Raw genomic sequence first — 14,466 nt, 5'->3', positions numbered from 1 at the left:
GGTTTTAAGATTGATGAAGATATAGGAGGGGCCCGGTAATTGGTCTCTGAATGTAACTATTTATAGGCTCGCCAGCTAGGTAGGTAGGTATGTATCAGATACATACTGTGATCATATCAGATAAATATGATCAACTCAACTCAATTACCGATAAGCTGGTTAATTTAAAATATGCATGATAGTGATCATCTCATCGGATACTTAGCTTCTGGTTTGCGATGTCATTTCGTTTTTACTATATTATTGCACGTGAAATTGACGTCGTGCGAATATTTACAAGACTTTTTCATGCATTTTATAAAGATCGATCGGATGGCTTACGTCTATTGCAATAGGAACAGGTCTTGTTACTATATATATGCACATGACGTAAATGCTCAGCAAGCTTTTGGTTTCCATGAAAATTTTGAGAATTTGAATTTATAAAAAATACATTGAAATTTTGATAACTATTGGCCAATATTGATAGTTAAGTACTGATTTCAAAGAAATTTTCAATTTCAATCAAATATTTATGAAGTCAATTACGCGTGGGAGTTTCAGTAGTGTCAAAGAAATTTAAACGCTTAAATAACCATAGAAAAAAATAAATATATCAATTTACAATTATCCTTTTTTCCTAGTAATGATACTGTAAATCGTATTGACAATTGATGATGAAAATTATTATTTGAAAAAAAAAATTTACATTCTTGAGTAGTCACAAAGTTGGTGCACATCATAGAGAAAATAATGCAAATTTCGATAACATGACCAAACCAACAATCGACATTAACAATATGGCATTTACAGTTTTACACATCTATACACCGCTAATACACATGATGTACGTGCTAACTTTTGAAACCATTGTATGTAACCAACTGTGGCTCAAATTGCCACTCCCTTTTGAATCTTTTCTCCATCTCTCTTTTGGAATTTTGATAAATATCTATCAATATCAATACTTAAACGACAATGTTTGCAAAAACGAAAGCCGAGGTGTTTTGATCCTCTTGTGGAGTCATAAGGTACTAGGACAATCATAGAGTTGCAATCACGGGGTGTACTAGTCTACCAGAGGCCTCAGTCCTGCACCACACATTAACGCACTAGAAGCTAAGCTGTCCCCCTGAGAGGCCGACATATGCACTTCTCGACATAGAAAAGTGAACGGCCAGACCATCATTCCCTCTAAAATAAAATAATCTTCCAAACAATTTCACATTCACCTCCAACCTTTGAATTTCTTATATGATTAATCCCCAAAAGTTTCTGAATTTACGTTCGGGTCCTCAAATACCTATATATTGAGAGCGAGGACATTGTCATCTGACTTTTGGCAAAAGGAGGAGACTTGGTTGGTTCGGGGAATATCTGAACCACACCACTAGCCAAATTCTCAATTTTCCATCTCTCTCTCTCTCTCTGGTACGTCCACTTGTTTAGGGTTTTTACACTAGTATCAAAAGTTCATGATGGGCCGCGCAGCTTTAATCGCCTTTTGAATCGTCCATACGCAGTTGTAATTTCTGCTCAAAGTTTTGATTTTGGGGATTTTAGGGCTTTGCGCCGCTGAAATCTCATCTGGGTGGTGATTCAATTGGGGCTAATTGAATTTTCGATCTGGGTTTAGCTGGGTTCGGGGGATTGAGATTTCATCTGGGTTGGGGCCAAAATTTGAAATTTTGGTACTGTTTTTTATTTTATTTGGACTCAATTTGAGAATTAGGGTTGTTTCTCTCTGTGGCGATGGACGACGGAGAGCTTGAATTTTCGAACCAGGAGCTTGATTTTTCCTCGATTCCAAACATGACCGGTGAGCTTCCGAGTAGTTGCTCCATGGAGAATATTTTCGGTGACTTCTTCAAGGAGACTGATACTGCTTGCACTCACAACCACATTTGCAACCCTCCCTCGGGCCCTGACTCGTCTCATAGGCACACTTGCATTCATGTCCACACTAAGATTTTGTCCTCTGGGCAAAGTGAGGACAAGGCTGGAACTGATGATACTGCCGAGTCTGGGGAGAAGAACTCCAAGAAAAGGCCTTTGGGTAATCGGGAAGCTGTTCGCAAGTACCGGGAGAAGAAGAAGGCTCGAGCTGCTTCGTTGGAGGATGAGGTTACCAGGTTGAGAGCTTTGAATCAGCAGCTGATGAAGAGGTTGCAGGGTCAGACTGCATTGGAGGCCGAGATTGCGAGGCTCAAGTGTTTGCTTGTGGACATTAGGGGAAGGATTGAAGGAGAAATTGGATCTTTTCCGTATCAGAAGCCGGTGAATCCGGGTCTGCAGAGTCACAACATGAGCGGTACTTATGTGATGAATCCATGTAACATGCAGTGCAATGATCAGCTTTATTGCCTTCAACGAGGGGATGATGGAAAACGTGGAGATGGGGCAGGAATGAATGGCCAAGGGTTTAGTGGTTGTGAATTTGAGAATCTTCAGTGTTTCACAAATCAGGATGGAGGATCAATGGGGCTTTCTGGATGTGATCTTGGAAATGTGATGTTAGAATCCAATGTCAATCTTTCTGGCACAAAGAAGAGGAAAGGTGAATATTAGATGCCTTAACCTAGTAGGCTGTTTCCATTTACAGTTACGACTACTTTGCAGTTAGTCAGTTGACTAAAAGGAATCCTTTATATGGTTTTGTTTTAGTTTATATATGTTTTGCTTGTTCTATTGTTGTAGTAGTCTGCTTGTTAGCGTCAAGTCTTTTGTGCATGCATTAAATGTATGGTTCTTTGGGCTTCTATATCGGTTTGAAAGATTATTGTCATTAAATCCTGATGGAATTAGTTTGCAATGCGAGTTGTGTAGTTCATTGTGAGGTTTGCTTAATGTTCTATGCATCTCTAGATTTCGGATTTGGATTGGTGGAATACAAATGTTAAACCTGTATAATTTTAACTAGCATATTTAAACACAAGCCTTGTTAACGCTGTGAGTCTTATCAAAACGTAGCAAAGTTTAGCTACCCCTTTTTTAAAAGATTGGCTAAAAATATTCTAAATGGTTGTGGCTAAGTACTTTATAATTTTATATTGTGTCTGGTGTCTTTTAACTGCAAAATCAGCTATTCTTACCGTATAACAAGACTTTCTCTTGGAAGATTGAACTGATTAGAGAAGTTGAGGATGACATTGCACCGCTGTGATCAGGATCCTCTGTGGAGACTAGTGGATTATGAAATAGTGCAGTAAGTGGAGACTTTTTAAACTGAATAATAAAATATATTAAGATATCACTCTTACGAGGAGAGTTAAGTTACAAAAATCAGGAGAGCTGGTAAAGGATTTCCTATGTGATGATTCCAGACAAACTTGCTATCTATGGGCTGGCAGTATGTGCAAATATTCTGTGTTTATTCAGTAATTGAGAAAATGGGATTGTTTAACCCCTTAGAACTTTAATCTAGTGATGAGTCAAAACATTTTTCCATTACTACTTATTGTCTCTCACTTGGGGGTGGGTGAAGATTCTTCTTTTGCTTAAAGGAATGGACCTAAAACACTGCTATAGGAATTCTACAATTTTTTTACTTCCCAAAGTGTGACACTGATTATTATGCTGTCTGTTTGGTTAGGAGGGGCTCGAGCTGCAGCAGCGAATTGAAGGAATGGGAAAGTAGTGTCATCAAAAGTACATATGGTCTTGCAATAAGTAGTTTGTCAACTGCAACATCAGCTTTCCCCTCAGGTCGTTCTGCGTTTTATTCTTAAATTTTTCTTATTGAACCATTGTTGGGTTCTTTGAAAGGGCATGCTTTAGTTTTATCAAGCTGAAGTTTACTGGAATCACTGCTATTTTAGTTCGTCTTTGGGTCATAGAATAAGTACAACTTATGGTAGACCCCAATTTCATATTCATTTTATTCTCATCTTCCTAGTTGTCTTGGACTATAATATATCAATCAAATTTATTTGTCTTTGTTATGTTACTTTGCTAATTATTAATTGAATGTGTTATGAGTAGTTGTCCTTTTCTTTTTTGGTGACTCCTTCAGCTCTTCTTCGCTTTCTGAGCTACATGAATTCTTGATCTCTTACTTACAGAACGTAGAGAAGCTGGCATGTGATTTCAATCATGTTTCAGTGCTAGAGCTGTGAACAGGTGAGTCACAAAAACTCACTTTGTGTGAATGCTTTCTTAGTTTCTAGCTTCATTCATCCACAAAATGGTCACTGACTGGTAGATACATTTCACAGTATAGTTACCCGTTACTGATGCATCTGGCCATCGCAAATGTCAATGGGAGCCTCTTTCCAACATTGGGTTGAAAAATGACTATGCCAGGAAGAAGGGTCTCCGTAGGTTCATTGCTTTTAGATGGTCAGTCAGTTCATTAGAAGAATGTGTATAGAAAAATAGTTGGTGATTTTCATAAAATGAGGGGTGCCTTTGGTCATGAAGTGGGATGGAAGTACTCCTAAAGTTGATAAATGAAAAAGCTTACATAGAGCTCATTTTAAAGCGAGAACAGAATATCAGTATATCTTTTGTCTCCTGCCACTAATTTCAGAAACTAGTTAAGCTTTCTTAGTTTCTTGTTTATTCTACACCCTCCTCTGGCCAAAATAAACTAGACCGTTTTGCAAGTAATATCATCTTGAAATGTCTAGCTTCTCTGTCTTCATTGTGGTCTAATGGTATAGCCTTCTTCTTTGAACATTCTTCGTTGATAATACTACAAAGATTTTCTGCTCTAGCTCGCACTCTTTTTCAATTACTTAACATTTCTTAAGCAAGTGTTGTAATAGATAAAAGGGATAGATTCCTGCCCACCTCCATATGAGACTTCACATAATCACAATGCCATCTCTCAGTTTTCATCCTTGAATGAATTGCTGGATACAACTAAGAAGCCTTCCTAGTTAGCGGCTGAGATGTATTTTTAAATAAATGATTCACAGGGTTGCGGATTATGGGATTCTCTCTCCACTGAGATTGGAAGCATTCATCAATGTTGGTGTGGTCCTGCTAGACAAGTTCTTCATGATTGAGTAGGCCTTGTGAATATTTTCTGTGAATATTTTCTATGGTTGTGTGTATTCCGAGTTTCCTCTTCTGCTTGGGATATTATCCTTTTCTGAAAGCAGGGGACAAACATTTTGGTCCCCTCATTTGGTGGCAGCCAGCAGACTCAAATATCAGATTTCTCTTCGCATCTTCAGGGGTCAATTCGATTAGGTATGTCTGAGGAAAACCGTTGATAAATTATGATACTTAACAGTTCAATTATGGTACTTTCTCAATGAAATGCATAAGGAGTGCACAAAACTAATAATCATTAACAGTTAAAAGAGAAGCTAACAAAGCGGAGGAAGCACAAAAAAGTGACCTCCTCTTCAGATAGGTTCCGATGATTCAAAAGTCATCACACTAATTAGTAGTAGTTTTCATCTCATCGTCATGTAGTAGATGAGAGAAATCAAGGGTATCCGTCTTCAAATACCAGCACCCTCAGCCAAGGATATGATATCATATGAGCATTGGTACAAATGGCACCGACAGCACGTTGGGCTTCAACCTCCACTCTATTAGGTACTCGCATGTAAAAAAAAAAAAAAAGTGGTTGAATTTTTTCAAGTTGCAAGATTGACAATCTTTTTACTTGAACATCCCAGTTCGTTTAGACATTAATGGACTTCCTACTTATGTTTATCTCTAGAAGTTTTAAAACAGCTCCTACCAAGAGCTTACAACTCAAAAGGAACGAAGATTGCAACAACAAAACATAGGTTGAGAATTCCAGATATATCATCATCAGACATCAGAAGTTTCCCCTTCTTGCACATCATCGTCACCGTAAATGCCATCAGCAATTTGCCAGACCTGGAGAGTGTTGTCTTCGGCTACACTTGAAACGAGCCATGGAACTTCTTTGTTCCATGAGAAATCTGATATCTTTGCTCTATGACCGCCATGTGAAAACAGAAGTTCAGTTAAAAAAAAAATGAAAGTGGATGCAGCAAGGCCTAATATTGCTTTACAAATATCAGACCCAGAAAGCACAATACTTCATCATCCAAAATATGTATTCAGGTCCTTGAACCACAAAATGGACGGTAACCTACATATCTTATCATGAAGATATGTAGGTTACCGTCCATTTTAGGGTTTAGGGTTTAGGGTAACCCACATTAGCATAAATGTGGGGATGCTTTGAATTTTGATATTAAATTCAGTGATTTAAACTCTTATAGCACCAAAAGCAGAGAAGTGAATGATATTCAAATCTTGTTCAAAAGCAATACTGATTGCATAATTCTAGATCAAGAGAAACACAAAAGAAGACATTCAAATTAAAGAGCAGAGATGATGGTTATATGAATAAATTTCAAGGAGGGGAGCAGGGGAATAAGAGCATACGTGTGGCCACTGAGAGCATACCGTCAGCTTCCGCATATCAAACAGACCCACAGTAGTGTCTGAAGATGCTGTAGCCAGATAGTTTACCAGAGACCAGCAAACAAACAAGAGAGAGAAAGCATGGTCAGTAACAAGATCCTTCTATCTGAGAGATATGATAATGAGAAGTGAGGCGGGAGAGTTATAGGCAACATCACTGAAGTATATTTAATAAGTTCGAAAACCAGTCTACAAAATTTCCAGTATGGACATCTAAGACATTGCAAATAACAGTAATTTGTAATATATAACCAGTGAGAACCTCCAAACCATTCCAGAACTAACTCTATCTCCTTATGAATCTAATTGTCAACTTTGAACATTTATAGAATGGCAGTGAGCTTTTCAAAAAAAAAAAAAAATAGAATGGCAGTGAGAAGCATGCAAATCCTGAGAGAAACCATCAATAATACTTCTGGAGAAACTAGCTAGATACCAACATAAACTAGTATGAATGATAGCATCAACGTGAACTGATATGCAAATTGTACATTCTCAAGCACATGTGAGATTTAAAAGGGTGTGGGACTAGCAAGTGTGAATCCTACAAATGCAAATCATATAAATGATATTGTTAAAAGTTGCTTCACCTCTTTCTCATGAACTTTGACAGGGTCTTGGGCTTGATTTGTTCTCAAGTCCCATATCATCAAATTGACAATCGTCCCCAACAGACCCAAACAGATTCTCGTTCTTCGAATGCCACGTCACATCATTAACCACACTTTCATGACGCTGAAAACACACATTAATTGGCATAGTCAAACCATCACCCTCATAAGTCATAACCGAAACAAGTATACAACATATCAAAAACCTAGAAGTCTCGAGTCCCAAAATTACCTCAAAAACATGCATTGGATGAAGCACTCTATCTTGAGCCAAAGCAGACACATCCCACAAGCAAATATATTAAGTTATCACTATTGAGCCAAAGCAGACACATCCCACAAGCAAATATATTAAGATATCACTCTTACACGCAGAGTTTAGTTAGAAGAATCAGGAGAGCTGGTAAAGGATTTCCTATGTGATGATTCCAGACAAACTTGGTATCTATGGGCTAGCAGTATGTGCAAATATTCTGTGTTTATTCAGTAATTGAGAAAATGGGATTGTTTAACCCCTTAGAACTTTAATCTAGTGATGAGTGAAACATTTTTCCATTACTACTTTTTGTCTCTCACTTAGGGGGTGGGTGAAGATTCTTCTTTTGCTTAAAGGAATGGACCTAAATGCTATAGGAATTCTACAATTTTTTTACTTTCCAAAGTGTGACACTGATTATTATGCTGTCTGTTTGGTTAGGAGGGGCTCGAGCTGCAGCAGCGAATTGAAGGAATGGGAAAGTAGTGTCATCAAGAGTACATATGGTCTTGCAATAAGTAGTTTGTCAACTGCAACATCAGCTTTCCCCTCAGGTCGTTCTGCATTTTATTCTTAAATTTTTATCACTGAACCATTGTTGGGTTCTTTGAAAGGGCATGATTTATTTTTATCAAGCTGAAGTTGCTAGAATCACTGCTATTTTAGTTTGTCTTTTGGGTCAGAGAATAAGTACAACTTATGGTAGACCCCAAGTTCATGGTTTTCTATGAAACTCATATTCATTTTATTCTCATCTTCCTAGTTGTCTTGGACTATACATATGTCGATCAAATTTATTTGTCTTTGTTATGTTACTTTGCTGATTTTCAATTTAATCTGTTATGAGTTGTTCTCCTTTTCTTTTTTGGTGACTCCTTTAGCTTTTCCTTCCCTTTTGAACTACATGAATTCTTGATTTCTGTTGCCTCTAAAAATCACCTCGGCTAGAAAGCCGAGAGATCAAGGAACAAATGTCCTTCTTGGTGAGTAGATTGCGGGGCGTGCCAGCACACGGCCAGAAGGCCAAGTGTGCAATTGTAGTTGTAGTAGATGTAGTTCTGACTTATCAAGCAATTGTTGGCCGAGGAAGGAACTGATTCTCGGCCGATAGTTCGCTGCCTTTGGATCAAGGACTTGATGGCTGAAGGTCGGGTGAATTGGGTGTGGTTGTGAGAGTGTGAGTGAATATGAATTGTCTGGTCACAGGGCTTAAATCAATTGGATCCAAATAATAACAAGTAACTGTAAAGGTGAACTCGTAACGAATGAAATCTTCAAGATTGATAGCTACTATGCGACTACGAACAGTAAATAACATGGTCAAACAAATAAAGCATAAAGACAATAAGGAGCAAATAAAAGATAATAACAACGAAACTGAAATATGGAATGGCTGAAAATTATTAACTACTGTTTGAAAGAAAACAAAGAGAACAATTCAAAATCGATACTAGGCTACAAGGAAATTAAAGCAATTGAAATTGTAACTAGCAGAGCAAATAAACTAGGGAAACAGACGGAACTTCTACCTAAGCAAAAGGTAACACGAAAATAAGAAAAGCTTGATGGCTTGAGTTTCTGGAGTTGTGTGTATTATGTCTTCTGTCGATGCTTCTATTTATATTGGCTGCTCTTGTGACTTGAACTTATCTCTTGGCTCTTTGAAGTTGAGTGGAATTCGGCCTCCTTCTGGCTCAGTGACTCTATCTTGCTTTGGCTTCAATACTTATCGTCGGCTGACTTGACGCTGGACTCTATCTGGATCGGCTCTGATGTGTTCATCAACGGCTGCAATTAAACTTGAAGTAGACTACCTTGGATTGAACTCTCTTCATCGGCTAACGAACTTCAATTTGATTGAACTACTAACTACATCGGCTATTATCTTTCTAAGTTGAGTTCGAGTTGGAAACTGACTAGAGGGATTTGAACAATTGGCCGATGATATTTTAGACAATAAGTCTCTTTTTAAATTGACGACTACGGGCCGGCCGATAACCAATGGCCTAACTTTCGAAACTTCCCATTGGCCTTAGTTTTTATGTGACTTGTCTTGGACCAAAATGAATTGTCCAATTATTCATTGGCCAATATTTCTATCTATCGGCCCCCAATCACCTTTTGAGCGGCTCATTGTAATTAGAAATCAATCTAACTATGCACATTAGCTATGTCTGAGTGGACATGCAAATGTGGGTACAAACATTGCCCCCCCAAGTTTCTTAAGCATTGGCGAATGTCGCCGAGTGGTTGAGAAATTTGAGTCAACTTGGCCCCCTAATCGACTTCCGAAAACTCATGTAAATATGTCCCACATGACCTCCCTGATGGCTAGAATGTATTTTCTTGGTCGAATGATATTTCGGAAAATCGACTAAATTGGCCTAAGCAAGTAACTGAACAAAATGATATTCGAAGTGAGCGGTTTGTGAGTAAGCCAATAAACAAGTTTGAGTAGGACAACAAGTGAATATGCCTCATGGTGGCCAACAACTCAATGGATGCACGTAAGCCAATAAACATTAATCAAATCGGCCAACAGAATAATGAAAAGGCAAATCGGCTAATGAAGGCCAACAAATAACTTACTCGAGTTTAGTCGATTGATAGAATTGGAGTTGGCCAACAAGAGAGAGTGGCTCATGGAAGCCAACAGGTGAAAATGCTAAATATCAGCCAACAAACAAAACATATTACTAGAAAGCCAATTTGTAGCTCATGTTGGCCAACACATGAAAAACCTTAAGTTGGCCAGGAATTGAGTGGCTAGTGGGAGCCAACAAATGAAAAAGTTCAACTTGGCCAACAATTTTCAAGTTGGCCAAAGTAAGGAGGAGTAAGCCAACACATGAAAAATCTCAGGTTGGCCAATGAGTAAGAAAATCCAAGTTAGCCAACAAAAGAGAGTAAGCCATCAAGGGAATCAATTTTCAAGTTGGCCAAAGTGAGGAAGTGTAAGCCAACAAGCAATCTATTTTGAGTAAGCCAACACATGAAAAAGTTCAAGTTGGCCAAAGTAAGGAGGAGTAAGCCAACATATGAAAAACCTTAGGTTGGCCAATGAGCCCAAGTGAGGAAGAGTAAGCCAACAAGGGAGTTCACATTTTTAAGTTGGCCAACATGCATGAGGAAATTCAAGTCAGCCAACTTAAAAGAAAGGCAGCCAACACAAAATGAAAAGTTGGCAGCCAACACAAAAAGAAAAAACTTGGCAGCCAACACAAAATGAAAGGTTGGCAGCCAACACAAAAAGAAAGTTGGCAGCCAACACAAAATGAAAGGTTGGCAGCCAACACAAAATGAAAAAACTTGGCAGCCAACACAAAATGAAAGGTTGGCAGCCAACACAAAAAGAAAGTTGGCAGCCAACACAAAATGAAAGGTTGGCAGCCAACACAAAAAGAAAGTTGGCAGCCAACACAAAATGAAAAATTGGCAGCCAACTACCCGTTTCCCTCTTTGATCCTTTTTTTTTTTTTTTTTTTTTGAACGACAATATCTTGGCTCAGATGCATGTAATATGCCTTTGCCCCCCCCCCCCAAGTTTCTTAGTTTTCGGCGAATAGCGCCGAAGAACGAGAAACTTGATGTACACTGAGAAACATGATGTGCGAACCAATGATGCTCTATAACTTGTAAGATTGGGTCGGCCAAGCGATGGCTGCGAAATGGACTAGAGAAGACAATTATGAAGGCAAACAAAAAAGTATTACCAAACGCGCATTTGCAACTTGAGAATGACCCTCAGGACACTGGTTGAACCTTGGGAGCTCTGAAAGCTTTATTAGCCAAGTAATGATGATTGATGTATGTGGCTCTTTGTCGGCCATTGGCCGATTTTTTTGTAAACAATTGAAACTTATGGGCCGATGAAAAACTAATTAAGTATTTGCTTGCCGGTAAAGTATCATAAACATTGTTGTGTCATGTATAGATAATATCTTGTATCAGTAAGTACAAATGAAGCATAATGGTCAAGCAAACAAACTGATAAAAATAAAATTCTTTTTGGCTGAATTGCATCGGCCAAAATCAAGATGGCCAAAACATATATACACTATAAGCTGGTGGCCGACCTTTGGTCACACCAGTACTCAGTAGCTCGAGCTTCCCACATTGTGGGATAATACCTTTGATCCGTTTTGGTTTACGGGATCTTGAGTTTCGGCTTCAGTACCTTCTAATTTGGCCGGGGCTGGGCCGATATCTTCCAACTGCAGTTCTTCTTCCTGTTGTTCTGTAATATATTCCATCAAGCTGATGGCCGAGTTAGACTTAGTAGTCCTGTCGGCCCAATAGGCCAGCAAACGTCCTAAAATAGATCGGACTGCGGCCTTTCTTTCTAGAGACCTTGGGTCTCTAGACATTGATATTGTCTTTGAAGAGGTCAACCAGGGTTGGACGCTCTGCATCTTGCAAAACATCCTCACTCCCTAGGTTGACAATTTTCTGGGCCGTAACTTGAGTAGGTCGGCCCTTGCTATCTCGTCCACTGAAAGTAAAATAACCAATGTCATCCTCGTAAAACCTTGCTTCGACTACATTGGTGGATGCCTGAAATGGGTTATTGTCTGCTGGAATGACCTCAATTTTGTCTCCATGCCAGAAGATCAACACTTGATGCAGGGAAGAAGGGACGCACATGTTCTGGTGAATCCAATCGCGGCCAAGCAATGCATTGTAATGAGCAGATGAGTCGACCACGAAGAAAGCTGTCATGTTTGTCTTTTCCCCCACAGTGACATCGAGTGGGAGAATACCTCTTGGCCTGCTTTTACCTCCAGAGAAGTTGCTCACTGTAATGTCTGAAGGGAGCAAATCAGATTCAGTTCTGCGTAATTTCTTCATGACGGCTGTAGGTAACACATTAACTGCCGCACCATTGTCCACCAAAACTTTCGTTATTGAATATCCCTCTATGTAAGCCGTGATGTATAACGGCTTCAAATGTTGAGCCATTTTGGCCGTTGGTTTTGTGAGTACCACACGGCCGTCGTCATCCTTCAACTGGGCATCGACTTCATCAATCTCAAATCGAGGTTGTTGATCGGCAACAAAGTCGCCGATCAGTTCATTTGACTGACCTGGTTGAGCTTTGAGTTCTGAAGGTAGGACATAAACCATGTTGATGTCCATTGTATTACCTTCTCCTTTTCCAAAGGTCTCGTCCTTGTAAAATGGGGATAAGTTTTCTATGTCAAAAGCTGTGTCATCTCCTATGTCGTAGTCGATTCCAGTTTCATTTTCGTAGTCACCTTGTTCCTCCTCTTCCCCATAATCGACTTCCTCATCACCTTCGTCTCCAAAATCGTCCTGCTTGCCATTGTTCGTGGCAGCACCATCTACCATTTCCTCATCTTTCAACTTCTGATTGAGACTGGCTTGCTCTTTCTTTAATTCTTCAATGGCCCCAGTTGTCAGCTTGGTGGATGCCTTTTCTGTCTCAGCTTGCCATTCAATTGCACGAGCCCGCAGGTATTTGGACAAATTGTCCAATAGTTTGCTCTCTGCGGACGTGAATCCATATATTTCAGCAGCCGGATGTTGTTTATGGTAAGTGCGAAGGTAAGCAAGGTCAGAATCAGAGATGGGCAAATTATCAATGTTGGCTTCCATCTTACAGTTCTCCATCATTGCCTGATAACTGATCTTTAAGCCGATGCTAGAATCCTCAGTGATGAGGTAAGATTCAGAAGACAGATTCGTTTCCAACATTTTCATCATCGCGCTTTCCTCCTCCGTTAGGCCATAAGTGGCCAATGCTGAATACATCCTATGATATTTCTTCATCATTCCTAGATCTTGATTTGAAAACGGCGGATCCTGTCCTCTCAATACTTTTATGGTGGGGATTTTCCCATTTGGCGTCTTATCCTTAGCCGCCTTCTGTATTTCCTTTTGTTGCTCAATATCCTTAGCTCTGGCATCGGCTTTCGCTTGCTCTTCAGTTGCGAAGTCTTTCTTCTCTAAATAATCATCAAGTTCTCTTGCGAGCTGGACCTCTTCTGGCGTTATGCCATAGGTTTCCTCAGCCGAGTGACTTCTATGAAAACATCTAAGGAAATGAAAGTCGGCTTCTGAAACTGGAATTTGAGCGACTATATCCTTCTTTTGAATTCCTTTGCGATGTGCTTGATACAAGGCTTTCAAACCAGGAGTAATGAATCGGCTATGGAAACCCTGCCGAATCAGAGCATGATCTGCATCAGAATTTGCTATTATTGTATTGAGAATATAATCTTGGCTCCTCGGAAGCCCATAAACTGCAAGGGCTGAATGTTTCTGATGGAACTTTCTCATTGTCTCCAATTCAGCCAACTTAAATGGAGGGTTGAGATGTTTGAAGATCTTTACCCCTCCTTCGGTAAACCGCAGGTGAGGTAGCTTTGGGAAGCTAAGAACATTCTCAAACTGGTCACCGATGGTCTCAAGTTCCATAGGTTCTCCTGAATCCTTATGAAAGTTTTCTCTTATTATGGGGGCTTCTCTGTTATCGGCTTCAGTTGAGCGTTTGATTTCCTGCCCCTCAGACCCTTGCTGCCTCGCGGCCGCCACTTCTCTCTGCATGCGTCTCTTTTGAGTTTTTGTCAAAGGGGAAAATGGTTGATCTCTGGCCGCTCGGCCATACCACCTATTGTCATGAGTAACTGGTGGCCGATATGTCCTATAAGGTCTACGGCCTCTATTTCTAGCAAAGTAATCTTGGTCATAAAATCGATCATCTTGGTCAAAACCTGATCGCCGTCGGCCAGTGAAACCATCAGCAAAATTTCCCTCAAGATCATCATCCTCAAAAGTCAACCTCCTCCTCACCGAAAGTCGTCCGCTCTCGGCGTTTTCAGATTCCTTTATCCTCTTAAAAACACTTTGGGAAGTTTGCTGTCCCTGATAAAATCCCTTGGGACTGTGAGGGCCAAAAAGCTTAAGTACGTCATCCTCGGCCGAATTGGCCGTGGGAGTCTCCAATTCATTGCCAGCATGTTTCTTTCCTGTGTCTCTTTTCTTATTTTCTTCACAATTAGTTGGAGCTTTTAAATCTGGCTTTACCTGTTGATCAGTAGCTAACTCTTGGTTCTTGATTTGCAGAAGATTACTGAGGGTTACCTCACAATTGCAACGGCTGCACAGAATCACAGCACTGGCCAGCGGTGCTTTTGAAGTAGAGGACGATGAGGCCTTCAAAGCCGGTGGCATTGTCATATC

General features: G+C 39.8%; 1 protein-coding gene and 1 long non-coding RNA gene across 9 annotated transcripts; one reads left to right on the top strand and one right to left on the bottom strand.

The window, feature by feature from the left end:
- Positions 1–1,305: 1,305 nt before the first annotated feature.
- LOC133736019 (basic leucine zipper 23-like) lies at positions 1,306–7,885 on the top strand. 8 transcript variants are annotated; one of them, XR_009859380.1, is made up of 4 exons: positions 1,307–2,536; positions 3,572–3,684; positions 4,041–4,098; positions 4,899–5,226. XR_009859380.1 is itself a non-coding variant. In XM_062163454.1 (2 exons), the coding sequence occupies exons 1-2, from the start codon at positions 1,732–1,734 to the stop codon at positions 7,731–7,733; spliced, it is 834 nt and encodes a 277-aa protein (XP_062019438.1). In that variant the 5' UTR covers positions 1,306–1,731; the 3' UTR covers positions 7,734–7,885. The 8 variants fall into 8 exon arrangements, 3 of the variants coding, with proteins under 3 accessions (XP_062019438.1, XP_062019439.1, XP_062019437.1); XR_009859383.1 differs by having other exon boundaries at positions 3,992–4,098; XR_009859381.1 differs by lacking the exon at positions 4,899–5,226 and adding an exon at positions 4,199–4,693.
- On the bottom strand, positions 5,660–7,669 carry LOC133736020 (uncharacterized). The gene is made up of 4 exons (XR_009859384.1): positions 7,240–7,669; positions 6,987–7,131; positions 6,358–6,425; positions 5,660–5,899 (listed from the first exon to the last, which is right to left on the bottom strand). It is a non-coding gene; the product is annotated as an uncharacterized LOC133736020 (long non-coding RNA).
- Positions 7,886–14,466: the final 6,581 nt, after the last annotated feature.

The sequence above is a fragment of the Rosa rugosa genome, chromosome 3, assembly GCF_958449725.1.
Source record: "Rosa rugosa chromosome 3, drRosRugo1.1, whole genome shotgun sequence".
NCBI classification, from domain to species: domain Eukaryota; kingdom Viridiplantae; phylum Streptophyta; class Magnoliopsida; order Rosales; family Rosaceae; genus Rosa; species Rosa rugosa.
This window is presented reverse-complemented; position numbering and strand designations above follow the sequence as displayed.

Coding starts and splice junctions, on each gene's coding strand:
- LOC133736019 (XM_062163454.1), top strand. CDS start 1,732: ATGGACGACGGAGAGCTTGAATTTTCGAACCAGGAGCTTGATTTTTCC. Junction 2,537..7,704: donor TGGCACAAAGAAGAGGAAAG/GTGAATATTAGA, acceptor CTGTTTGGTTAG/GAGGGGCTCGAGCTGCAGCA.